Raw genomic sequence first — 23,225 nt, forward strand, 5'->3', positions numbered from 1 at the left:
TCATGTGAGTAAGGTGAGGATAATTGTGCGTATACTCGTCCTAAAGAAGGAGTTCCCTAACTCTAAACATGTCGACGTACTTCTGGGGTTGAAGTAATACAACAACCTCATTCTGCACAATTTTAACGATACCAGCCGAGGGCTTAATAAAAGATTTTTATTCTTTTTTTTCTCCTACGAGCCAGGTATCTTTTAACCACCACTCTCACCACTCACATTCACTCCCCTCACACACATCAACACATAGTTCACTCTCAGTGCTCCTACCTAGTCGTGAGTCGTAGCACGCCGCATCCCGTAGAGGGGTGCGAAGACCCCAATGATGAAGCATGACACCAAGGGGCCTGTTGGTGTGTGAGGGGTATTTAAAACAACAATGTGTGCTCCCCACCACTGTAGGGATCACCGCCACTACTAGAGTGGATTCCTTTTGTTTAGATAAATTGCTAGGGGAGACAGAATCCACTTCCTCCTCTCCCTCCCTCCTCCTGTTATTTTCTTCTCCCATTATCCTGGAAAAGCCTGGCAAGAAATTGCTCTGGTCATATTGGAACCTGTACAGAGCGAGAGCGGCCAGTCTTATGTGATTTTAATTGATCTATTTTCACGATGGCCAAAAATATAAATATTTCAAAGTGTGGAAACGCGTAACGTGATACATTTCTTTAAAAACTATTTGCCAGAGAAGGGATACTGGAATACATCCATACTGACAATGGGTTTCAACTAGTCTCCAATGAGATGGAAGAATTTCTTACAAATAGGAGAATAAAATATAAAAGATTTTCACTTTACCATCCCGAATCAAATGGTATAGTTGAAAGATTTAACAGTCTGTTAAAGGGATGGATTCAAATGGCTACATTGCAAGGAAAGGATGGAAGAATATAATACATGAAAGTGTGGTCAAGTAATTCAGAAATGCTGTGATATTTGAAGATAATCAAATTTGGAGTTTAAGAAGGATAATGGTTCTCCAGCATGATTCGGTGGGAGATTTTAAGCCTGGAAAAATGCTGTTTGAAAATGCACAGAACACAAAATGTAAATGAAACCTGCAAACACCTGCAAGGAGAATTTTAGGAGAAGCGGGAAGTCGACATGAAAACCAATCAATTGAATTGGAAACCAAGCTATATGAGCGATTGTGTGGTGTACAGTATCTCTATATTGTATTTGCATCTACAGGACTTAAATATATGAAAGGTTTTTTTCCTCTTTAATTTTTTTGTATTGTGGTTGGCAATTGGGGAGACCTGTGGTATTGCTTTGTGTGACGGAATCTTCTATATTTTCATTGACGTTTGTGATATAATAAGGTAGAATTTGCATCCTGATAAAGGTTCATTTGGAAGTTGATTATAGAGGTGGATGGGACATTTTTCTTATGATAGAATACACTTATAATAAAGTTGTACTTTATTATTCTTAATCGTGAGCTGAGGATCATTTCCACATTTAGCCCTTTGCTTTTTGTTGAAACCAATGGACAATAGAGTAAATATATCACAGATCTGAATAGAGCTTCTATATACTGTACTTTTTGTCTGATTGTCGATACAGACTATTGCAGGGTGATCTGTGGCTCTTTCAAAACCATTTGATTTGATTGAGAAAAACAAGACAGAATCCTGTAACTAGTGAGCCTCAGTGCCTTCAAAAGTTATTGTAGATTTTGAAAACAGTCAATTCTCAGCAATAGCTGATGAATTATGAAGGACACCAGGGTGGTAGCTGGTTATAGTGGTATCAGAGATTGTGTCACCACATGAAAGTGTAGGGATGCAGGTGCTTCTATGGTCTTCTCCACTCTCGTCTTGCTTCATCCCTATATGTTATAAGGTTCCTTACATAGCTTACACAAATGAACTCTCCCCACCTTCAGCTGTGGGCATCAGCCAGCAGTCAAAGAATCATGATCCTCCTCTGATGCATGAATTTGAGATTGCTCCTGTGCCTGAAATGATGCAGACCAAAGTGCTACAGCCCTCTGGAATGTAACCTACTGCTGCATGTTCCCTGAGGAGTTCCTTTCTTGAAGATGAAGAATTATTTAGGCAGACAACTTCAGAGTGGACCAGAATCTCATTAAACCTTCTGCTTTTGCTTTCAAGATCCAGATTCTAAATCACTTAAAGCTGGTCCAAACCAATGTTATGTTATGTTATAAATGCTTGTATAGCGCTCTATTGCCGAGGCGTCTTGGTGCTGGGGTGTGCAGTTAAGCCATAGTCGGGAAACCTAATCATTTAGCCAGCATTGAAAAGATCAGTTTTAAGCTCTTTCCTGAAGTGAGTATGACTAAGCTGTAATCTTAGGTGGACCGGCAACTTGTTCCATAGTAGAGCTGCCTGGTAGGTTAGCCGTTGTCCACCCCATCTCGCTAGCCTAAACTTTGGGACACATATGAAACTAAGCCTAAAAGATCTAAGTTCACGTGGTGGAGCATATGACAGGAACAGTTTTTGGCTATCCACTGAGCCACCACCATACAAGTCTTTATGCACTAAGCAGAGGGCATTGAATTCGATCCTTTCCTGGACAGGAAGCCAATGGAGTGCTCGCCTGCCCATTGTGGTGGGATGCCTGTAAGGTAGCTTAAGAACCGTTCGTATGACTGCGTTTTGTAAAGACTGGAGCTTTTTCAGCTGGTACTTGTCAATGCCTAGAAGCATGGCATTACAATAGTCCAGTCTGGACAAAAACAGGGTGGCCATTACTGTCTTTTGAAGTGTCACTGGAATGAAAGGGAAAATCTTCCTTAGAGTTTTCAAAAGGAAGAAACTGGTTGATGCTAGACTATTCACCTGTGTTCCCATTGTAAGCTTTTCATCCAGGAAGAAACCAAGGTTGTTTACCTTTTTTAGTGGCTGTGGGCATTCTCCAGCTTCTCTTGGCCACCAGTTGTTATTCCAAGCAGGTAGACCCATTCCAAATTCCATGACCTCCGTTTTTTCAGCGTTGATCCTGAGAAAGTTCAGACTCATCCAGACCATGATTTATTTAAGGCACCCGCAGAAGTTCTGTGCCGTCTGTTCTGCACTATCTCCTACTGATACCACTAGCTGGGAGTCGTCCGCGTAGGAAACAAAAGTAAACCCATGCTTCCTGACTAACCCAGCTAGTGTTAACATGTATATATTGAACCGGGTCGGTGAAAGTGCCGATCCCTGGGGAACCCCACAAGCTAGAACAAAGCTGTCAGATACCAGCCCATCCCAATCGATGTACGGTTTTCTGTTCTTCAGAAAAGATGTAAAGAAAGCCAACGCTGTGCCATTTACACTGATCTCAAGAAGTCGCTGCTCCAACACCGTGTGATTCACGGTGTCGAAAGCAGCCGACAGATCGAGCAAGATAAGCACAGCCCTGCCTCCCTCGTCCACAATAGTCCGAATCCCCTCGACCGCAGCGATCAACGCTGTCTCCGTGTAGTGCTTTGTCCAGAAGCCATGTTGTGATGGTTCTAGTAAGGAATTGTTATCTAGATAGTCAATCAAAATTTTATTTGTTACCTTTTCTGAGATTTTCGCGTCCAGGGGTAAACCGGATATGGGGCGGTAGTTTTTACACACTGAGGGGTCTAACAATGGTTTTTTTAGTAGTGGCCTCACGTTGGCTACTTTCCACCTCAGTGGAAATTGTCCGGATGTCGGTACTTGATTTACCAAACTGGTTAAGGTGCCTTTTATGTCGTCTGCTGCCAGGTGCATGATGTCTGGCGGGCATGGGTCCGTGCGGGACCCAGATTTTATAGTCATTAGTATGCTAATGATCATTTCCTTTGATTGAGGGTCGAAATTGCTAAGTGTACTGGAGGTGCTATGGTGTCTAGGGTTAGAGAGAGAGAGGAACATTAGATGAATGATTGGTCTTTTTAGCCAGTTCTTCATATATAGTCGTTACTTTACTATGGAAGAACATGGCTAACTCGTCACAGAAATTCTGGTCGGGCTTAAAGTAATTTCCCTGCTGTGGTTTACTTAGGTAGGAAACTGACTTAAATAATTCCTTTACGGAGTTACCTGCCTCGTGGATCTTAGTGGTAAAATATTGGACCTTTGTTGCTCGAATGGCTTCCTTATATAAATTCAAAGCTTTATTGTAGGCGTCTTTGCTGGAATCTCCATAGTCCTGTCTCCAAAGTCTTTCATACCTTTGACAGGTCACTTTAAGTTGTTTGAGTTCTGGGCCGTACCATGGGTTCTTTGGTGGTCGTCTGTTGGCAGTGACCTTTTGCTCGGGGGCAACTTTGTCTATGGCCCCACCAATCCAGTCATTAAATTGCGCCACTGCCACATTGTTATCCTTATCACACACAGAGACAAACACACACGAGCACACCTACACACATGCACACACACAGACCCCCGCCGCACACACACAGAGACACACACACGAGCGCACCTACACGCACGCACAAACACCCATATAGACCCCCCCCCGCTGCCGCCGCACACATCCACACAGGTGCACGCACACACACACAAGCGCACCCCCCTCCCCCCTACAACTAAGCGCCACTTACCGCCATTCTGGACTTCTGCAGCCTCCGCGGGGCTCTCCCTCGGGCATGGGAGCCCGCGTCACCAGCACTGCTTCTCTCCGTGGCACTCCGTGGGCTTCCGAAGACGGAAGTCCTGCCCCACGGAAGGTTTCGGTTTTGTGTTGTGTTTTTCATGCTTTTTGCTGTCCGTTCATGCCATTTATTTTGATGCTGGTGCAGGTCCGCACATGCTACTCTCCAGCCGCTCTCATACAGGCTGTGGATGCCGCCCAGTTTGAAGCAAGTTTGTTGCCTTGGTTAGGGGTTTCTTAATGTTAGTCGGTAACGGACCAGTTTTTAACCGCTTCTCCCAGAGCGGGGATGTTAGGCCAGCCTGTGGCTCGTCTTTCAGGATGGGAGGAACGTTAAAGAGTGTGGTATGGCCGTTTATCGTCAGAGTGAACGATCGTTGGACCTCTCCCGGGTATGTTCGTAACTGATACTCCGTGCAGGAAGCTTTGGTTGCTGCCCCCGTTCCTGGGTTTTGGGGATATGCGTGGCATCCTTAAGGGACGTTGTCAGGGCATGTACCATACGGGGACGATTCTCTGAGGCATATGTGGCATTTTCGACACTAAACGTTCCATTAAGAAGCAGTGGTTCGAGTGGCACCCTGCTGCAGCATTGACTTGCTTTCTCGCATGCCATCCATCGTAGCAGACTACAGAGGCATCCCGTTCGAATAAAGAAACAGACTGGGCACACGCTCACCCACCCTAGTTATTGCCGCTATTCCAATCTCTGTAGTCAGTACGCTATTGCGGTTCTGTGCCCTCACAACGTTACACTAATGACGGAGGGGTAGGGAACTCGCATATCCACTGCTGAAATGAATTAATATTTACCTATACTATTTACTTTCTTTAATGAAGTTTTATATAGCGCAAACTTTACCCAAAAGGTGTCACAGCGCTTTACAAAAGAACTATGTAAGTTACAAAAGGTACACAAGATACACTAAACACACTAACAAGTTACATATATACAGTTACAAAGGTACACAAGATAGAGCAGTGTGAATAATAAGTGCGTCAGCCCCGTGCGTGAGGTGCATCATCAGAGCTGTGTGAATAATAACAGCTGTGAGCCCGTGCCTGAGGTGCATCATCAGAGCTGTGTGAATAATAACTGCGTCAGCCCCATGCGTGAGGTGCATCATCAGAGCTGTGTGAATAATAACCGCTGTGAGCCCCGTGCTGAGGTGCATCATCAGAGCTGTGTGACTAATAACAGCTGTGAGCCCGTGCGTGAGGTGCATCATCAGAGCTGTGTGAATAATAACTGCATGCACCGTGCGTGAGGTGCATCATCAGAGCTGTGTGAATAATAACAGCTGTGAGCCCGGTACGTGAGGTGCATCATCAGAGCTGTGTGAATAATAACAGCTGTGAGCCTGTGCCTAAGGTGCATCATCAGAGCTGTGTGAATAATAACGGTCAGCCCCGTGCGTGAGGTGCATCATCCGAGCTGTGTGAATAATAACAGCTGTGAGCCCGTGCCTGAGGTGCATCATCAGAGCTGTGTAAATAATAAGTGCGTCAGCCCCGTACGTGAGGTGCATCATCAGAGCTGTGTGAATAACAACTGTGAGCCCGTGCGTGAGGTGCATCATCAGAGCTGTGTGAATAATAACAGCTGTGAGCCCCGTGCCTGAGGTGCATCATCAGAGCTGTGTGAATAATAACTGCTTCAGCCCCGTGCGTGAGGTGCATCATCAGAGTTGTGTGAATATTAACAGCTGTGAGCAACAGCATACTCTTGCACACTCTCACTGCTCACCAATTCAAAGTTTGCTAACAAATTTATGCAACGCATTGTCATACACAATGCCAATAACTCAAACTTTAATGCTGCGAGACCTATTGCATTGTAAATGCTTGTTTGTGTAAGTTGTGGTTCCACTGGTGGTTGTCGAAACAAGGTTAGATTTGGGTGGGGCTTTGAGGTGAAGGTCTTACTGTCTTTGAAGTATTAAAATACGATGCCTAGTTTATATTGCTGTAGATCATTTAATTGTGATTTTGAATGTAATTTGCTGTTTGTATATTTTAATTAATTTCTTCTGTATATTCATTTTGGCTGATTTGTCACAGATTTTCAAATTAATATAATCCAGACTAAACATTTAACCATGAAAGTGTCAGCTGGCAAACACCCGAGAAGGGGTCTAACAGTCCTGACGTTTCCTGTATATTCACCCTCAGTTATGACTTTCAATCCCAAACATATTTGTACTTTTAAAGGGCATTTCTTTAAATGTATATATTGGTAACAGGAAGGCTGTAATTGTTTGCATTGTTATACATGTTTTGTTTGTATGGGAACATCGGAAATCTACTATTTGATACTGATTGAGTGCCTGACTTAAATATATAGGTGGATGCTTTTCATTCTAACACTGAAAACCTATTCTCATTTCTGTTCCAGAGATCCCAACCATCATGTTAAAGTAAAGCAAAAAGTTTCAGTGCTGAACATGCTAAAGAAATTAGACAAAATAAGGTTCAGAGGTCACAAAAGAGACGAGTTTCTAGATTTAGCCGAGTCTCCAAATGCATCAGACTCTGAATATGGTGATGAAATCCCACTGAAAATATCTCGAACATCTACACGAGACAATGAAGAAATAAGAGACCCTGTAAGTATTGTTTTTATTGTTTTATATTTTTTACTATGCTTTGCCAGTTGTTTGTAATAATAATTCAAATGAATAAAGTTTGATGGGTCTACTATAGCCGCAGTACCTAAATAACAATGAGCAGACTATGGTTTTAGTCATCCTCACAAAGATGTGGAAGATTAAGCCAGGAACAACATAATTTGTTTATATGTGCATCTTGAAGGCACTGGGGGTGGTATCGTTTCTTAGATAGGTATCCCACAGAACACTGGTATTTTGGAAAATAACAAGATCATCACTTTTCACAAGATGTTTAAAGGACAATATGGTGCTCCAGCCCTTGTGATACCGATTAACACAGGCTACATTTTCAGCTATGAGCAAATAATTTTGCACAGTTCTATTCTTTATCTATTCAAATAAATAAACTGTCGTGCACGGTGGATTCCAGTGCAAAAAAAATAATGCAGTATTATAAGCCAGATCCCTTACAAACTGTGATAGCCTTGATTGTCTGATATTGTGGGATATATCCAAAGAGGTTCCATATAATTTGTTTTTATGGCAACAACGTGCGTATTACAAGGGACAGAGTACAGAATAGAGACATTCATTTAGATAGGTCCAGAGAAATGTGCTGTGTTTATTGTTCACATTATTGCAAGTGGTAAAATATTTAAATCACAAAGTTACTCTGATATAATCTTTTATTGAATCGCAAAAATATCATAATGCCCACTCTTGTGAAAATGGTCATGAACGCACTAGAAGGCTTTTCCAGAGATGCAGGGAAGGAGGACATAGAAAAAACACATTTTAAGTTTCTTGTTGAACTCGTGGAGGGAACTGGTTCATCAAAGTTTAAGAGTAAGTTGGTGAGGCCAGCGGATACAATGAGTATGGGCCTGGTAAAGACCTGAAGATTGAAGGTAGCCTGGTACTATTAAGAAAGAAGACTTTTTCCTCAATTACACAGGACCTATTTAGGTAAGTGCCCTGAAAGGGTGTCAGAGAAACTTGTAGAGCGCTTGTTTATGTAGTGATGGTCCTAGACCTGGTATATAATTGATGGCAAATCGTGTACATTTGGAAGCCGATTTGTATGAGTGTGTCTTTTGAGCTGAGTTAGGGTATCTCTAGGTGTTCTACAGCTACTTGCAGTGGTGTTTGAGGTCCTCTCTCTACTAGACATGTGAAGTTTCCGTTCTTGTCAGAGAGCAGGCTCTCAGAGAGGAGGGTATGCCATCCAGGGTGTTAAGGATCCATTTATTAAAATTATCCACACTTGAAGTGGTGTCCCATGTAAGATCGGGTGAGAGTTGGTAAAAGCTATGTCTAGGCTATTCTTAGTGATTAACTTCCAGGATAAGGTTTTCTTAAGACTAGGAGGTGCTGTAATGCATAGGGAGGGACTGGGAGATGTAGAAAATCGAAGTTATAAGATGGTGATCAGACCATGTTGCAGGGAGATTCGGCACACTGGCAATGGTTTTTAGAGCTGGAAAATATGGGTCTGACATTATTTGCCCTGTCAAATGTGAGTTTAGGGAAGGGATGAGCACGTTGGAACAATGCATGAACCTTCACCTCTTAATAGGGAAATATGTAGTGGCGAAACGGGAGTCCATTTTTCTTGCATTCATGGACCTCGGCAGCGCTTTTGACCGGGTAAACTGGTCGAAGCTCTGTGATATCCTCAGAGTATTGGGACTTCCAGTGCATTTGGTTAATTTTCTTAGAGCCTTACACATGGACGCAGATGCTTGTGTCAGATATGGCATGGAGGGGGAGACATCCCAATCATTTAGCCTACCACGGGGGGTAAGGCAGGGCTGTGTGATGGCAACATTCTCGTTCTTGGTATATATAGATAGCTTGAACACACGTTTGATTGAAAAAGGGGTGGATCTGCCCAAGATAAAGTCAGTCAGTGTGCCCACCCTGCTTTATGCTGATGATTCAGTACAGATGGCCAGAACGGCAACCGGATTAAACCTATTAGTCGATAAGTTTGTCAACGTTAAGGATGATTTGGATCTGTACACAAACATCACAAAGACTCATTATATGGTTTGTGGGAGGAAGGTTACTAAAACTAGACCTATTGATATCAAGGGGTGAAAAATTACTAGGGTTCCTACCTTCCCTTACCTGTGGGTCCTATTTGAACAGCCGAACAATTGGCTCACCTGAATGTCTAATCGAGAACTTAAATTTAGTCCAGCCTGTAGAGCTCTGTTTAGATGTTCTTGGTCGATGGGTAATAAGCCTATTCTGCCATTACTGCAAATCTATATAATGAAGTGTCTTCCAGGCTTGCCTTACGATGCAGCCATATGGGGGTTCCGTAATTGCAAGGTGATCCAGCAGGAAGAGGACTGATTCTGTAGAAGATTGTTGGGCCTGGGCTTAAATAGTGCATCCTTCTTTGCTCATGAAAAATTGGGTCTGGGGTATGTGGATGATCAAGTCAAACTGGCCCCATTGTTACTTTGGATTTCAGTCTGGGCAGATGAGAGACAGAGGTTACAGGAGTGTGATTGAGGACTGTTTGGGGTGTTCCTACAGCCACAAGATACCATGGTTAAAATATGTTAAATCTGCCGCCCGCTCCCTACTTTGTATGGACATCTTTAGCAGACCACATCTTCTTAAAGGAGATTGGATTCTTTTTAGGGAACGATTTCTAAATAGACTGAAAGGTGAGAAGGAAGCTAGGGCGCTGTAGAAATGCTTCAACAGATCCTGCCTGCTCCTGAAAACTGTCACTGGTATTGAACCATACCTCAAAGGAGTTAATCGTCCTTGGGACGGGTCATTGTTCACAAAATGTTGCTTGGGTTTTATCCGTACAGTGATCTCTTTTCCCCCGGGTCAATATGATCTCCATGCACTTTTAACCTGTCCTTGTGACAGTTGCTTGTCCCAAACCCTAATACACCCGGTCTTATTCTGTAATTTTTATGAATTTTTGTGTAAGAGGTATTTATTACAACTTTTAATATCGAGGGGATTTATACAAGTTCGACTTGCCTTTTTACATTTACAGTTATTACCTGATCATGTGGTGATGTTGGCTGTCGCTGACTATCTAGAAGGAGCCTTACACAATAATAAAATAATGTGTGCCTAGCTTATAATGATGTGAATGATAGGTTGGCTTGTTGTTTCTTTTAAACTGTACTTATTGTATATAGAATGTGTGATTTGATTGAATTAAGGTGGACTGTATTTTTAAGGTTTTTATGTCTCTATATTTTATGATTATGATGCATAATTGTAATTAAGATTAATTGAATTGAAGGTTCCAACAAGTTACCAGCATTGTGGATTGGACCGGTCACATATTGAATGAGGCCAGTAGTGTTTAGATCCTCAAGTATGTTGCGAGCTTCGTAATTGTATGGGTCATCTAGATGTAGGTTAAAATCTCCAAGTGCTGAGGCAAGCACACCTTGCGTTTGCATTTGGTGCATCCAGACTGCAGGTGCCATTTTGATAGGCCTCAAAACAGATAAGGCAGCGCTTGAGGTGGTGGAGCATCACTGGCTTCTGGTCTCACACACAGGGCCATGCTGTGGTCAAGCCAAAGAAAAAGTGGCTGAATAAAATACAAGTACAAATAAGATAAGTTAAGAGAAATATGACATATTAAAACAGAATGAGGCCAGGCAGCATTAAAGGGGCCAGGAGTCACTCCCATGTTTTTGTACTTTAGACTGACCACCATACGACCAACAAATAATTAAATTGTGAGTTAAATACCATTTGTATGTAAACACCATTCAACCACTCATACATTTGACATGCAACCAAGGTAGGAATTTTTCCCATCAGTTGTCGTTCTGTACCACCACTATCACATCATTTGGGTTCTCCTTACCCAGGAGTTAGTATGAAGGCAGTCACACTAGTTGGAAAGTGAGGACTGTGTGAGTAAGGAGACTGTTGCTAGTTGTTTTACTGGGTGGTGTCAGTATGGTGTTGGTGTGATATTTACAACTGAAGAAAAGCAGTGCAAGTGGAAAAAAGGTGTAGTGAGTAAAATTAGGTGGAACTGAGTAGAATAGGTATTTTATTGTTTTCTCTCAGACCCCTAAGTTTAAAAACAAGTGAACAGTGAAAAAAAGTAGATTTATCACATTTTCTACTCAGCAAGTGGTCGACATGTTTCTGCATATAAATGGAAATGATCCTATGCATTCATCAGGACCTAGTTGTTGCTACTGCTGTACATAAAGGAACAATAAACTGATATACCACACCAAGAACAGAACGTCCTTTTGAACTTTTATATGTCTATTTGAAGGCTTGTTATTCTCGATTTGTCATACTGAAAGTGCTGATGTACACAACCAATCACTTCAATTGACACCAGCATTACCAAGAATGGATTAATATTGTATAGCGCAGGGGCTTTGTTGTTTATTGTTATTTGTGTGGATCTTCTTGGTCCAACCTTGAGCGGTTGTGAGGGATTTCCGCTCGCCCTATTGCCTTTACTGACTACTTCTTGTCACATTGTACTTTGCGGCCACTCAGGTTGTGCGCCTAATCACTCTGGTTGACTCAAAAAACCTCCTAGCTGTATTCTGCTGTACATAACTCAGTGATAAAGAAATAAAAGGAAAAATATCACCTGTTTGTCAGGTGTTGATTCTCCACCACAATCTAAAATGGTCATATGGACAAGGAAAGAAAAAAGAGAAAAACAGGCATATTTATCACAGAATGCGCTCCTTAGTAGCGATATTCTTGTGGTCATGTACATACAATTTAATTGACATGATATCACTCACCCAATTTCTGTGGGGATGGCGCCTCACCTCACCTGGCTGCAGCTCAGATAAATAAGGAGCACCACTCTGTTTAGCAAAATACAATCATAGAAGCACTCAACCAATTCATATCAAGGCAAGATGAGCATGTAGTATTCTTTGGTTTCAAAAGATTGAAAAAATGACCTCCTTGTTATTACAAAATCGCAGGTAAATACATGTGACGTTGTGTTTTAATTCTTGGGTTTAAAAATACACATATAATAAATCAAATATAATAAATCAACAGACCCCGAGTCCTTAATGATGTAGTGATTGGAAGGCCCATAGACCCAATATTAGTTTCTTTTCAAAATTTATCTCTTAGTTCTATTGTGTCTTAACTAAAAGAAATCACTGTGTAAAGATAGTATTGTATTTTACACAAGACTCGTTACGAGTTACCAGAATCAAAACATATAACGTATAACGTCATTGCCATGCACGAAAAGGACACAGTAAACTCGATGTGGGCGTTTTCAGGTGAACAGACCGGGCGTTTAATGTTAGAAGCCGTGGGATGTCACTCGCAATCTTATACTGTTTAACGTGGCACCAAATGCAAACCGCTCGTTAAAGTGGCCGGCACTGCTATCAATGATAGAACCTTTCACCCGCTTACCTCTCCGTCGGTGTCTCCCAACGTCCCTCTGGGCTATTCTGGGGAGGCACCGAGCGGAAGAAAAGGCGGGTATTTCAAAAGCGACAAAGTGTGATGGTTTCTGGGAATAGTAGTTTCCATTCATCGTGTTAACGGAAAAGATGTCGAGCACCTTAGTTTTGCCTGCCCGTTTTGTAGTTTGACATTTTGAACATATTCTTGCTACATAATGAAGGGACCTCTTTTTTGTAATGCAAGCTTACGGACAGAAAACAACTCATATAGATACCATTGTCTTACCGATTATATAGATAGTTTATAGGCAATGTATGTATCATAGATGGTAAAATGGTGTAGATATTCAGGAGTATTTTATACAGTGTGTATACCCTAGATGGTAAAAAGGTGTAAATTTTCAGGAGTATCTTGTTTACACACATTCATGAAAAATGACTCCCATATAACCACAGTTAGAACCAGTAGCTATTATAGTGACATCCAAGGTATGGGTTCATTAAGACCCTCCTTGTCACTGTTCAACTTATAGACCCACTTCTGTTCAATTTTAAACAGAAATTTGCCTATGTCTGGACAGTGGTCTGGTATATTGGGTTGTTCCAGTATGGTCCATGTGAAATCATTGGGGCCATGTCCCTTTTCTAGAAAGTGAGCTGTTAGGCGTGTTGCCTGTTTGCGGCAGCGGACAGTGCTTTTATGTTCACCAATTCTAACTTTAGTTTTCCTAGTGGTCATGCCGACGTATCTTTTAGGGCATGGACAGGTGATCATATAGATGGTATTTTCACTATTGCTATTGGTGAATTTACGCTGTTGCCATGGGCGCATGGTTCCTAGGTCTACCATAGTTGACTTTGATGTCTGGGGACATGCGGAGCAATTTCCGCAAGAATGATGTCCTTGTACGGGCGGTAGATCCCACAGGGTTCCAACTTGTCTGGGTAATTTGCTTTTTGGTCTGGTATGGACCAATTGATCTTTTATATTGGGTCCTCTCTTAAAGGCAAAGAGGGGGGAAGGTAAAGTGTCTCCACTTGTATTCAAAATAGACCAGTGCTTAGTTATAATTTTGCGGACCTGGTTAGATTTTGTGTGAAAGGTATTCACAAATGTCATCCTTTTGGTTTTCTCTTTAGGGATAGCGATATCCAACAGGGCGTCCCTGTTATTTGACGCCCTTTTCTTAGATTGACGGATGATCTTAGTGGGGTAATTCTTTTCCCGTAGGTGTTCAGACAGTGTCTCTGAATGCTTCTCGAAGGCTTCCTTTGTTGAACAGTTCCTTTTAAGCCTGAGAAATTGCCCAAAGGGCAAATTCTCCCTTAGAGCTCTCGGATGACAACTCTCAAAATTGAGGAGTGCGTTCCGTGCCATCGGCTTTCTATACAGTTCTGTTGTGAGCCCATCATTTGTTGCCGATATCAAAAGGTCCAAGAAGGGTAGCTCTGTTTTGCTGAATTCCACTGTGAACTTTAGAAATTCATTACAACTGTTTAGCCAGTTATGAAATTCCAGTAGACTGGCCTCGGAGCCTCTCCACACGACAAAGATGTCATCTATGTATCGCTTCCAAACAAGAAGCGATACATAGTAGGGGTTGTCATGATTAAGCACCTTGGTCTGTTCCAACACATGGACGTATAGGTTCGCTAGACTGGGCGCGATAACACTGCCCATACTAGTTCCAGAGATCTGGAGATAGGTAGTGTCCTCGAATTTAAAATAGTTTTCTTTCATAGCCAGCTCAGCTAGGTCCATGATGAAGGCAGCTGGGGTTATAGATTGAAGATCCCTCTCTTGTAATATGCTACCCACAACTTCCAGGGTCTCTGTCTGGGGGATTGATGTATATAAAGATTCTACATCAAATGAGACCAGTAGATCCGTAGAGGTGTTGAAGTCTATGCTGGGTAGTAGTCGTAGCATATCTTTCGTATCTTTAAGATACGTTGGCATCTCTTTAACTATAGGGTTCCGGAAAAAATCCACAAAAGTGGATAATGGCTCCAAAACTGACCCTATGCCAGAGATGATTGGTCTCCCTGGAGGTGGTCTCTGTTGTTTATGTACCTTTGGCAGGCAGTAGAAGTAAGGAACCGATGGATGAGAAGTACATAAGTATTGACCCTCTTGAGGGGTAATCCACCCTTCTGACAATGCCTCCTCCACAAGTTGACTGATCTTAGTCTTCAATCTTTCTGTTGGGTCATCTTTCAAAGGTAGGTACGACTCCCGATCTTGTAGCTGCCTTAGACATTCCTGTCTATAAGTCTCTGTGTCTAGGATGACGATTGCACCACCTTTGTCTGCAGGCTTTATTGTGATGGCTTAATTAGTTGTTAAAATGGATATGATAAAGGAAAATGAGCTACAAAAATAAATGAGTTGAAAGGACCAGGCAACCCTTAGAAAGACAGCTGGGATTAGATACATGGAAATTAAACGTGGGCAGACCCTCAGACTTTCTGATTGTTACTCATTTCTGTGGAAGTGTTGTTTTCAGTAGGTGTTTATGGGGTATGTATAAGATGGGTGAGCCACTGAAGGTTTGAGCCAGGCTCGAGCCTGAACCCTGGCTATGGCTCAGCTCAAAGTCCTGTTGGAACCTCGAGCCCATCACATAACGAACCGAGGATTCATGTTGCTTTTTCCTGTCTCCCTGCCTGCCTCCCTTCATATACCCTGGTCATGGCATTACGGCCAAAGTCGATGACTGAAACTAGGGAACCAGGTTCAAGTTTCGATGTTGGCTCAACATCCTCACTTATTCTTACCATCCCAATAAACAATGAGTGGTGACCTTATATAATGTAACTGGCGCTTCTGTAAGTATATAGCGCAAAGAGGTAAAAACAAAGCCTTAACATAGGAAAGACAAATAGATAAACATTTACTGGTTGATTTGTACAAAGTGAAACCAGAAAGCCTGGATAAATCGTGGCTTCCCCCGCTTAAACTGATCTTAGGCAAATATTTTGTTTCACCAAAACTTTCTTCGACCCCTCGTGCTCTCCACAGACCTAGTATAACATTTGAAAACTCTGGCTCATGGACGGACAGGCCCTGATGAAGTCCTAATAAGGGATGAAATGCGTTGGCTGTGTCTGTTTTAAGGTTGATGGAATTGGTTACTTAAAAAAAAGAACTTTATGGGTAAAGACACCAACGTCTGGAAATGTATTGAAAAACAATATATATGGAAAGTAGTTGAAAACAAGAGTGAATACAGATATATGCAATTCGAAATGAAAAGTTCATTGGGAACAAGAAAATTAGGTTGCCCTCCAAATATAGTGAAAACATTTTCCAAGGATTGAGTTTTGTGGGCATTCAGAACTCCAGAAGTGGGCATAAGAGATTGGGATATTTGACTGGTGCCATCCAGAAACACCACTGCTGGCTGTCTTTTGAAAACTCTCTTCATTATCGCGTATGAAAGCACTTTCAAACGTGAGTTCAGAATACCAGTTGTACAAAAACCTATTGTGCTTGATTTAATAGCCTATAAGTTGGTTCTTGAATAATCTGTGCAGGGTTTACATGACATCTCACTTTCCTTTTTAGTTCACTAATGGTTCATGTTTAACAACTATCCCTTTTAATAAAGTCCTTTTCAGTGCAGTGATATAATTGACATATTGATGTCTGAGCTTCCACGTGTTAAATAAATACACTTTTTTAAATTTTGAAAAGACTTTATCATGTTTTACATGATGTTTGTTGTATGATTTACATAGCAAACAGTTTAAGGGCTTGGCTTGTGCATGGGATCTAAGATCTGAGTTGGCCTTTGGCTCAGCTTTCCCTGGTAATTTGTTGGCTCTCGCAGTCCTAATTTCTGGTGCATATTAAAGTGGATGGTAGTTCAGTGTTTTTCACAGCAGTACACAGGGCTTCCTGATAGTAGCAGAAGGGCACTTTATTTAATTACAACAGGGGTAAACAGAAGATTGATAGTGGTTGCTTAAGTGGACTTAAACCTTTCTTCACAAAGCTCTTCATAACTTCAGGACCTAACGGATAGACTACATTCTTTGGGCTTTTGACACCACCCATGCCAAGTCCCCCAGATGAAGGACAACACATGTCTGAAATGCATTGAGGTTTTTCATTCAGAACCAAAGATGAATTTCCTTATGGATTTGGAATGTATTTAATCTGGAAGATACACAATGCAGTTTATAAATTAACTTTACAGTTGTGTGAAGAGTAAACACAGTTTTACAAATAATATTCATAATAAGTTGTTGTTTGAAATATTACATTCAACGCAAATCTTTGCAACATGCAGCAATGTGGACTGGGACTATACTGTCCTCCAATATATAGCACACAATTTTGACTCATAAGTCAAGTAAAAAAATTGCCGCCCTCTTCTGTTTGAGTGCTACGAAAATTCTCCCTCCGCTTCCAGCTCACACAGGACCTATCCAGTGGAGGCTCCTCCGTTATGGCACAGGAGCGTCGTCCCCTGCTACAGAGAGTCAGTTGAGGGAAAGAAAAATAAAATGACAATAAAGCTGTTTTATTATCATTTTATTTTTCTTTATGCGCTTGAGCCGGCAAGCCATGTCTGGACGGGGCCATGAGGAGAGCATGGGTGGGGGAGTAGTGCACACTAAATGCGCGTGATGGTTTGGCTGGCTGTCTAAGGCCAGCCAAACCGACAAGCGCACTTTGATCTCTCTCCACCCGAGCTGTGTTGTACAGCCAGGTGGATTAGAGACACAGGCTCCTAGGACCTGAGCAAGCGTTAAGCCCACTCAGGCCAATCACGGCGCTGCTGTCTCATGCGGTGTTACCAATATGAGAGCAGTGTTGTGATTGGCATCTATGAGCCTGGCAGCGTGCACCAGAAACTGGCGAATCCAACTGAAGCAGAAGAACCCTGAGACAACAGTGGCAGGTAAGTTCTTTTTTAGGTTGAGCCTGAGCCAGCACGCATGCGCTGCTCTGCGAGGCTTCTTGTAATTACTCTAAACTTTTCTGTTTGGGTCTGACTCGCACTACAAAAACAGAAGGGTGGGGCCAGAAATAATGACAAACCGGCAGAGAGTGTCACTCTTACATGTCAAAGGAACCCTCACTTACCAACCTAGTTAGTGACTTGCTTCATCATTGGGTTCCCATCAGAGAGGCCGAATGCCTCTCTGGTGTGCTTCAACGCCTGATTACAGCTTAGCAGGTTTAGTGAAGGTGACAGTGCAAAGTGTGATCAAGTGATGAATTAAAATTGTCTTTACCAATCCAAAAGATTATTAATAATGGAAAGGTAAGACGAGGTTAAAAGGTGAAATGGATGATAGACCAGATAAATTGACCAGTCACATCGCTGCGTGAAAGAATTGTGGTATACATGTTTCAGCCTCAGAAGTGTCAGTAGCGAGGCTTTCTTCAGAACGTAACGCCACAGCAGTATGCACTCGCTAAGGTGCACCCTAACCTGTGGCAGAGAAAATTGACTGCTTACCTTACGGTTACTGGAACACCTCCAGAATTGTTGAAAGCGTCATTACTCTGAAAAATAAAGCACAAAATAGAAATACATTTGCCAGTAAACAGAGTACATCTAGTCAACAATTAAAATAAATTGCAGTGCGAGTGACACTCTTCATGCCGCAATTGTGTGCTTGTCTCTGTATAATCATAAGTATTAATTTAATTATCCTGTGGTTTCGTAAATGTGCAAGTAATCGTTTCAAGCGTATATATCTTATTTTCTTTTGTTCAGAAAAATCAGCAAGCTTTGCTGGTAAAATAGTGTATTATCGTGTAAAGAGTAACAAATTGAACATTACTATCAAATAAAAACACAAAGATGTGGGGTTCATGGCATCTGGTGAGAGATTTGAAAAAGGAATGGAAGCTGCAGATGAATAGCAGGTTAGCTTACATGTAGCGTGGAAACAACTCACGACATGGATCCCAGCGGGGAGCGAGGACTCCAATTTACACACTAGAACAGGAAGTAAACAGCCATTAGGAATAAGATACAAAGTTAAAATGTTTCAGAAATGTCTGTCCTTCATCGCTGAAAGTACTCACTACTCCAAAGTCCAACGCTCGTATGGCACCTAAGCGAACCTGGCAACAGGATCCCGATGATACCTGGTCCAATTTGTAAGCAGTTTAAAAAGGGTTCTGCGCTTCGAGGGAACCGGAACTCGTGGTGTCAGGTTAAGGATGTCACAATGTTCTCAATTGCCCCCTTGACATGCCCTGAAAATGCTAGCATGCTAACTTCCACGACACAGTAGCTTTCTATTGTCAACAGCAAACTTTGTGTCCAATATTTACATCGCGCGCTGATGTCAATGCTGTTTGTGACCAATTTGATTCCCTAGTTAGGCTATTATTATGGCGGAATTGTGCAAAAAATGATTGTACAGTGAAGGGAAGAATATTCCCAAAGTACAAGTATTTATGTGCCTAAATCCGGATGGATGAACAAATTGTGTGCAATTGTCCACCATCGCATGGTACTGAGGGAATTGTCAGTTTCAAAAGTAGGGGCTAGAGTGTGCAACATTGTTATAGCTATGACTGGAGTTTGGCAATCATACAAATATTTCTACCAATGCTATCCCTGGGGTAATTAAGGACGCCATCACACCCATAATACAGGGGGCCATTAACAGGTCGCACAGGGGGAAAAAACATACATACAGCACTCAAAAAAGTTATCTCTAGGTGATCAGTGTATTAATAAGTTGCTTTCACCAAATAAAGGGGTGCTGATAATCATTGAGCTGGAAAAGGCCCCAAAGATCATGGTTTTAGTACAGAACTACAGAGGATATTATCATTAAGGCCATGTTTGTGTGTAGCAAGGCGGTAGACACACCGATGCTCCTTCTCAAACAGCACTCTTTGAGTATTACTGTTTGGTTTTATTTGTTCAATGACTGTCCAATGTAAGTCATTCATAGTATAGTTCATCTGGAGGAAATGCTCGGTCATCTTGGTGATACTCTTATTGCACCGGATGGTGTTCCTGTGTTCACAAATGCGCTGCTTGATTTTCCAGGTTGTCATTCCTAGATAACATAAGCCACACAGGCTTGTGATCAAGTAGAACATGTTACTGGAATTGCAACTTGTATGCAACCTCTGTGTTCATATCTTATTTGGTTCCAACTCCAAAGTTTTTGTCGTTGAGGGCAGATGGAAAACACTACAATCCATGCAGGGAAAATGGCCAACAACGGCAGGTAGTCCCCAAGCAGTTAATACAGATGACCAGGATATCATCAATGTACCTTTTCCAAAAGGTAATACCAGATGAAAAAGGATTATGTGCCGACAAGATGCATCTCTGTTCGAAGTCAAAAACATAGAGTTTGACTACCCTTGGGACGAATGTACTGCCCATAGAAGTCCCTGTCGTCTGGAGGAACAGCTCCTCTTTGTATTAAAAAAAGTTTCGTTTCAGCCCTAGAGTGGCACATTTGTTTGTTTTTTTTTTTAATTTATTTTAACAAAAAGACCATTTGCCATTGTGCAATTAATCCCACATTACAAGGCTTATTCAGCAGTACATTGATCAATAGCTTCAAGCAATGTATACATTTACATATTTGGCGCATTTTCTCTGTTCCTCCGCAATTCTAATTCTACCATTGGGGATATACATATCTCTCCTCTGTACAGGTTCCATTTGGACCACTTTCTGTGCCATTTCTTTGGACACCCTCGTGCAATAAACACCTCTTTCTCAGCTATCATACATTTATCAAGCTCCTTCCGCCATACTGCTACTTCGGGTGGCCGCACCCCCCCCCGCCCCCCCCCCCCATCCCCTAGCAATTTCTGTCTTAAATAATGTGAAGCCCAGCGTTGCAAACTGTTGTTCTGTCTCCGTAAGGTCCGTCGCCTCCCATATATTTAATAGGCCCAGTCGTGGTGTCAGGGCAATTGTCTTTTCGAGGGCATATTGCATGTGTGTGGTAATTCTGTCCCACCCCTTTTGTACCAATGGGCATTCCCAAATCATATGGTAAAAACTAGCCGACTGCTTACAACCTTTAACACACAGATCGTCTGGCTGAGACCCAATCTTTGCTAGGGTAATCCCAGTCAGATATAAACGATGTAGAATTCGGAGTTGAATGAGACGATATCGTAGTGTAATTGCAGCCTCTCTAGGAGACATCAACGCTCGTCTCCAATCCTCATCTTCACCCTCCCCTAGATCTCTTTCCCATTTCTCCTTAAGGTGTGTGAAGGAGTCTGGCATGTTATTGCTAAGCTTCCTATATGTGAGGGAGATCGCCTTGGTGCACAGCTGTCCATCCAATAGTCTGTCTTCCAAGGTGGAGGACTCCGGTATATCATGGGGGGTAAAGATAGAGCAAAAGTGCACCGGGTTATGTGCCTGTTAAGGAAAGGGGACGAAAACTAAATAACTAATGACTGAAAACACTCTTGTGTTGATTTCTTATGATATTTTATTTTTGTAACATCTTTTTTTCTTAGCAATTGTTTTTTTAGTTCATTATACGTGCAAATTATTATAGATAAAAAAGACAAAATATGTGCAAATGGTGTAAAACTGGACAATTTGATTAATTATTAAAAAATACAGAAGTGCATTCCTTTTCAACGCGTTTCGGCGTGAGCCTTCTTCAGGAAGTCTGTATTCATGCACCAGTATCTTAAATTGAAAAATAAAGATTACATGTCATTAGTCTGATATAGCGTTTTCATACCTCACATAATTTATAATTACATTTCAATATTTTTTTTTTTTATCAATTTCGAAAGGATTTCTCCAGTAACACCCTGTAGTGGAGGCTATACCAAACCTAGAATTCCCTGAATATACACACATATTAAAAATAGAGATGAGCATATCTATTAAATACTTAACGTCAAAACTTATCAAAAAGATTACATCCTTAAAACTCTAAGTGCATCGTGCATTATGTACATTCTGCCAACATTTAATTTATAGACATTGCGGACTCTATATACACTTATGTACATCTTATTTATACATGTTGCTGACTCATAATATCGAAACATTGAACTGATGATTTCAGTTCTATGATGATGGCATCTACTAATGCATATTGGACTAATTTGTATATGGTGACTTGAGGATGGTGTTTGAAGGGGAAAGGAGGGGAGCTGGTGGGCCCTGGAAGGAAGAACTAAGGATGAAAAATACAGGAAAGTGGGAACCTAACTTATCGGTAGCACTAATAGTGGAAATGGATAATATGGAATGGTCAGAGATATTTTACGAACTTAAAAATAGGACACTTCTGGTAATCGCACATAAGAGAACTTTCTTTTATATGGGTCCTGCATTTGAAGACAAGAAAGAAAGGCACTCATGTGTATACCTGCTGGCGAATAAAGCTCAAGCGGATGAGAATGTACTGTTGTTTGATAAAAGAATCGATCCACTTGCTGGTAGATGGTTATCTTGAAAGTGTTCTATCTGACAAAAACAACAGATTTGAATATGGAGGTTAGTGTAGGTCTTGGAGCACTACTTAGTGCTGAATATAATAATGTTGAGAATGTGTACCTGACAGAGGTCTATAGATGCATGGGCGGATGGAGCTTCTGTCTTCACTGATTATATCGATCGGATTGCGCGGTGTTCACTCCAATATATTAACTGTAAAGCCAGGAAACAACAAATACTCATGTACTGAATGCCAACTATTTGTGATGGATAATTTAAGGAAAGGCATGTGCAAGTCAGAATTCTTACCTATATGAGGATATATGGTAGCATGGATCTGAAGACACTAATTTAAAGCAAGTAACGTGTTCACCTTCATGGATCCAAGGAGGACTCCATCTGTGAAAGATTATAATGTATAAACTGTAATGAGACTGCTGGCTAGTAAAGCTGTAGTGTGTATTTTGACTCTTAAAGGATACTGCACTGTATTGTATCTAAATGTGCAGTGAGTCAGAGCTGTGGTCTGGGTGTGCTTGGCGGTGTAAAAAGCGCTGCATACTAATGTATGTATGCTCATTTATACAGTCAGTGTTAATATTTAATGTGATAGGATTTCTTGAAAAACAGGAGTTAATAGTTCCTGTGTATGTATCAAAAGAGATGTAATACCTGTAGCTGATGGTATATTCATCTGTGTGCCGAGGTCGCTAATGCTGCTAACAACGCTGCGTGCAGGGGGCCAGAGACCACAGCTGCTAATTAGGGTGCATGCGCGAATGACAGCGCTTGCTTAAAAATATAAAATAATTGCTGACTAAGTTCGAATGGGTGTCTCTGTGCCAAGAACGCTTAAGATATGGACAAACGCTACCGGCAGAAAGCAAGGGAGCGCAGCTGCAAGTCCAAGTGCTTGCACGAGGGGGAGCGCTTACCTAAAGTAATGAGGATCCGTCCATAGCCCGATCGTCCGTCAGCAGGGTTCACCTGTTGAAATGGCAACTAGGTATCGTGCTTTTAAGGTGTAGCGCTGAGGTGGAGGGTGACAACACTCGCGAGAGGACGGGCAGGCCGGGTGTAGGAGCCTGTGGAAACGCCTGAGCGAAGGGGACTAGCTGAAACGCCATCTTAGTTTGGTGGCTGTTCTGTTTTCACTAACTGGTCTAGGCTGATTATTTACCAGAATCCAAGGGAGTATGAGATTCTAA

The 23,225-nt window shown here is 41.8% G+C and overlaps 1 protein-coding gene across 2 annotated transcripts in view; it reads left to right on the forward strand.

The window, feature by feature from the left end:
* The window catches only part of GRAMD4 (GRAM domain containing 4), a 535,734-nt gene that overhangs the window by 186,093 nt on the left and 326,416 nt on the right, over positions 1-23,225 (forward strand). For both annotated transcript variants that reach the window (XM_086967284.1, XM_086967277.1), the window contains exon 2: positions 6,974-7,184. In XM_086967284.1, coding sequence (XP_086823410.1) covers positions 6,974-7,184 — 211 coding nt within the window. The remainder of the gene's footprint in view (positions 1-6,973; positions 7,185-23,225) is intronic.

The sequence above is a fragment of the Lissotriton vulgaris genome, chromosome 1_1 (assembly GCF_964263255.1).
Source record: "Lissotriton vulgaris chromosome 1_1, aLisVul1.2, whole genome shotgun sequence".
Classification (NCBI taxonomy): domain Eukaryota; kingdom Metazoa; phylum Chordata; class Amphibia; order Caudata; family Salamandridae; genus Lissotriton; species Lissotriton vulgaris.